The sequence below is a fragment of the Orycteropus afer genome, unplaced genomic scaffold (assembly GCF_000298275.1).
Source record: "Orycteropus afer afer isolate SDZICR_OR568_19922 unplaced genomic scaffold, OryAfe1.0 scaffold00007, whole genome shotgun sequence".
In the NCBI taxonomy this organism is placed as follows: Eukaryota; Metazoa; Chordata; class Mammalia; order Tubulidentata; family Orycteropodidae; genus Orycteropus; species Orycteropus afer.
The window spans coordinates 13,027,071-13,030,831 of record NW_006921594.1 but is presented as its reverse complement, the minus strand read 5'-3'; the positions used below and the strand labels follow the sequence as shown (position 1 = coordinate 13,030,831).

Here is a 3,761-nt window from a genome sequence, read left to right as displayed (position 1 = left end):
GGAAACCCAAGGAGGGGTCGCTATGAGTCGGGTCTGACTCAACAGCACATAACAACAACAACAGGGAAGGAAGTGGGAGCGATCCACGTCGGATGCTGCAGAGAAGCAACAAAATGAACTCGTACATACTCTTCAATCTGACCCATCCTTCACTGGCTCACTGTCCCTCTGACAGTGATCAGCATTGGTCCCAATCCATGAGATCTTTCTTTAGAAAATTTGGACCATTTTAAGAGTAGAATCTGAAAAAAAGCACTAGATTGAGACAAATCATTTACTACCTGTAACAATCAAAAGAGATCGTATATGAGAGAGTCTTAGACATAAGGATGACATATTAGCCAGAGCTTGAGTTATGTTTCTAAGAATACTTCTGAGAATTTGTTAATGGCATTTGGTTGCCATTTAAAGAACACTGGAACACTATCAAAAACGCACTTGTTTCAGAGACTGTTTTGTGGGTACTACTTTCACACACCTGCTAAAATGAAAAATATCAGAAGCTGATGAACAGTGTAAAACATAGCTCTCTCACCCAATATAGCTCATTCTCAGGCAACTTAAAAACGATTTCAAGAAGTAAACATACCAGAATGTTGTTACAAGCACTTATGCCAGTGTAATGATGTCAAACATTTTGTTCTCTTAAGGAAATCTATTTCATATTGACTTTGGGCACATTCTTGGGAATTACAAAAGTTTTCTGGGCATTAATAAAGAGAGAGTGCCATTTGTGCTAACCCCAGACTTCCTGTTTGTGATGGGAACTTCTGGAAAGAAGACAAGCCCACACTTCCAGAAATTTCAGGTAAGTTGCCTCCCTCTTCATCATCTACAGTGAACATCAACCAGGAGGCAGGAGAGTCTCCAGGGCATGTAGCCCTCAATTCTTGCTCCATTTTGAGGCTGGTCTCTCCTCAGCCCTCGGCTAGGATGGAAGACCTGACCTCGTCCCTGTCTCCTACATTCCTTCCTCAAGTGCAAAACAACTTTTCAGTAATCTTCATTCCAGAACCAAACAACAACCAAAACTAATTCATAATCACTGGGACTGTTGTTGTTAGTTGCCACGGAGTCAGCTCCAATGGATGGTAGCCCTTTGTGTTGCAGGGTAGAATGGCACTCCACAGGGTTTTCAAGGTTGTGACCTTTTGACAGCAGATTACATTCTTCTGAAGTGCCTCTGGGTGGGTTCTAACTGCCAGCCTTTTGGATAATAGTCAAGGGCTTAACCACCACCAAGGAACTCCGAATCAGTGGGACTGGCAAGTAAGAACACCATGATGATGCTGGTACTGAAGAGAGGGCTCTAAGGAGGAGCTCCTGGGGAGCAGATTTCAAAAAATAACTCACTGCCATTGACTCAATTCTGACTCATAGCGACCCCCATTGGGTTTTCAAGGCTGTAAATCTTTATGGAAGTAGATCACCCCATCTTCCTTCTCTGGAGCGGCTCGTGGGTCTGAACCACTGACCTCCTGGTTAGCAGTCTAACCCACTGCTGCCCCAGAGCTCCTTGGGGAGCAGGTTTAGCCATTGAATATTTATGCATTCAGGACATTAGCTAGAAGACTGAAATCTTACCTAAAACTTTAGGACTGTCATATAGCTGTGAGCTTTTCTTGATCTTCCCTACAGGAGTGTAGTTATCAAATTACTACCCTGGGAATTCTTACTGCACTGCCATATGCTGATCTCATTTCTGTGAAGGATGGTCCCTTCTCTCCTTTGAAATCTTGTCAGCTTGACCACACATTCTACAACATGTGGTCTACACTGGAGGTCGTCATGCTTACCTGTGAACAAGCTTCTGCCTGAATCTACCCATCTCCCTGGGAGAGTGTTCAGAGTCTATTCTTCATTCTCTCTAGGTCTCCATCCAGTTTTGACTATTAAATGTTTTAAGGGGAAAATTTTTCACCCATGCAAGTTTAATAACTGTTAATGAACACAGTTCAGAAAAGTTGTAATTATTACTTCAAATGCACCTATACAAACATAAATACAGGCAAAGAGTGATTGCTTCACACATACATATCTGCCTTGGGTTCTCTTTTAATAGCCACCTCTCTTAGTGCATCTTAACCATAATTTGATTTGCATTTGGTGTTTCAGGAATAAGTCTTCTTCAAGACTCTTCTTAAGCCCCAGAGTCCTTGGGAGATAACATAGGCCTCGAAGTGTAGTGGAACAGAAACTAGGGCATATTGTGTTGAAATGTGTCTGCTCTTGTTTGTTCTCCTAGCTGATTTTCTATTTGATGATGACAAGATTTGCCCTCCCACAGTCCCAGTGGTGTTGTCAAAGAAACTGAGATCTCTGTGGCCAGATGGTCTTATGATTTCAGACTGCTTCCAGGGACTTGACACATTTCAGTCCTGCTTTTCTTTAAAAATCACATATTTTGACAACTTCCTGGAAGAGAAAAATGGTTCCATAAAAAGAAAACTCTGGAAGAATTTAATCAGTCAAAGGAGAAAAGCACTCAATTCTCCTCTCTTAGGGGTGAGGTGCAGCTGATGGGCTCAGGACAAACAGAAGTAACACTGTGATTTAAAGAATCAGACCAAAGCAAGAGATTACCAGGGCCTTCTGTTTCTGCTTTTATGTTCTCTTCCTTTTTACCATTGGTTTTACTTAGAATGACTGTCTGCCTTTCTGGTGTTGACAGCATTCTCATAGACTTCTGTAGTGCCCATGTCACTCCTTAAAGTCCCAGCAATACTTCCCCTTTAACTTCCTTTTTAAGTTCCAAAATATTACTTAAGGAAAAGATTTTTGACACAGGGAGGCTTGGAAGAGGCTGCTTCCCCCTGCAGGCAGCTTCCACCCAAAGCAACGAATATTTGCAGTGAGACTTTGCACAGTCTATCCTTCCAGTTTGGAAATATTTTACCATCCTTTCTTACCAAAGCTCATTTCTACTACAACCTCTCATTAAAACCTCTCACTAAAGCAGCATCCAGACAATGTGTACCACTAAAAACACACCTTCTTAAGTGTTATACTTACAGACATCTGTGTTTTGCAGTGCTTTCATGCATTTCAAGTGCCTGTGAACATATGCACAATGAGCCTTAAACATAGATACTGTATAGCCTATAGTTTGAAAGGATGGGCTTTGGAACAGACAAAGAGGTTGGAATCCTGGCCCTACCACTTAATAGCTGTGTGTTTGGCATAAATCACTTACCCTTTTAGAATCTCAGTTTTCTCATCTGTAAAGTGGGAATTATACATCCTTCATATGGTTTTCTAGGGATTGTTTAAATGATATTGGTAAAATACTTAGGCCACTGTGTAGGCCACGGCAAACACTCAATAAACAGATTACAGACGTCAAAATGGATCTTCAAACTTTATAAACTCTTAAACTCGAGAAATCCTTTTAGCAATGAAATTTCAGGTTGTTGTTATGTGCTGTTGACTCGGACCCAACTCATTACAACCCCTCCTTGGGTTTCCAAGGCAGTATCACTACGGATGTAGATTACCCAACCTTCCTTCTGAAAAATTTCAGGTAGAACTACAATATATAAAACACTGTTTTAGATATATTTAGCAATATATATAAATACATAGAGATAAAACATTGTTTTAGATATATTTAGCATTTTATATATAGGAGCTCTGGTGGTGTAGTGCCTAAGGAATTTGACTGCTAACCAGAAGGCTGGCGGTTCAAACCCACCAGCCACTCCTCGATAGGAAGGTTGGGCAATCTACTTCCATAGAGATACTGCATCAGAAACCCAAGGAGG

The 3,761-nt window shown here is 41.2% G+C and overlaps 1 protein-coding gene across 1 annotated transcript in view; it reads left to right on the top strand.

Moving 5' to 3' along the window:
* Window positions 1–3,761, top strand: part of PIK3CG (phosphatidylinositol-4,5-bisphosphate 3-kinase catalytic subunit gamma) — a 51,455-nt gene that overhangs the window by 18,681 nt on the left and 29,013 nt on the right. The window contains exon 7 of the mRNA XM_007945122.1: window positions 651–808. Within this exon, the coding sequence (XP_007943313.1) occupies window positions 651–808 (158 nt within the window). The remainder of the gene's footprint in view (window positions 1–650; window positions 809–3,761) is intronic.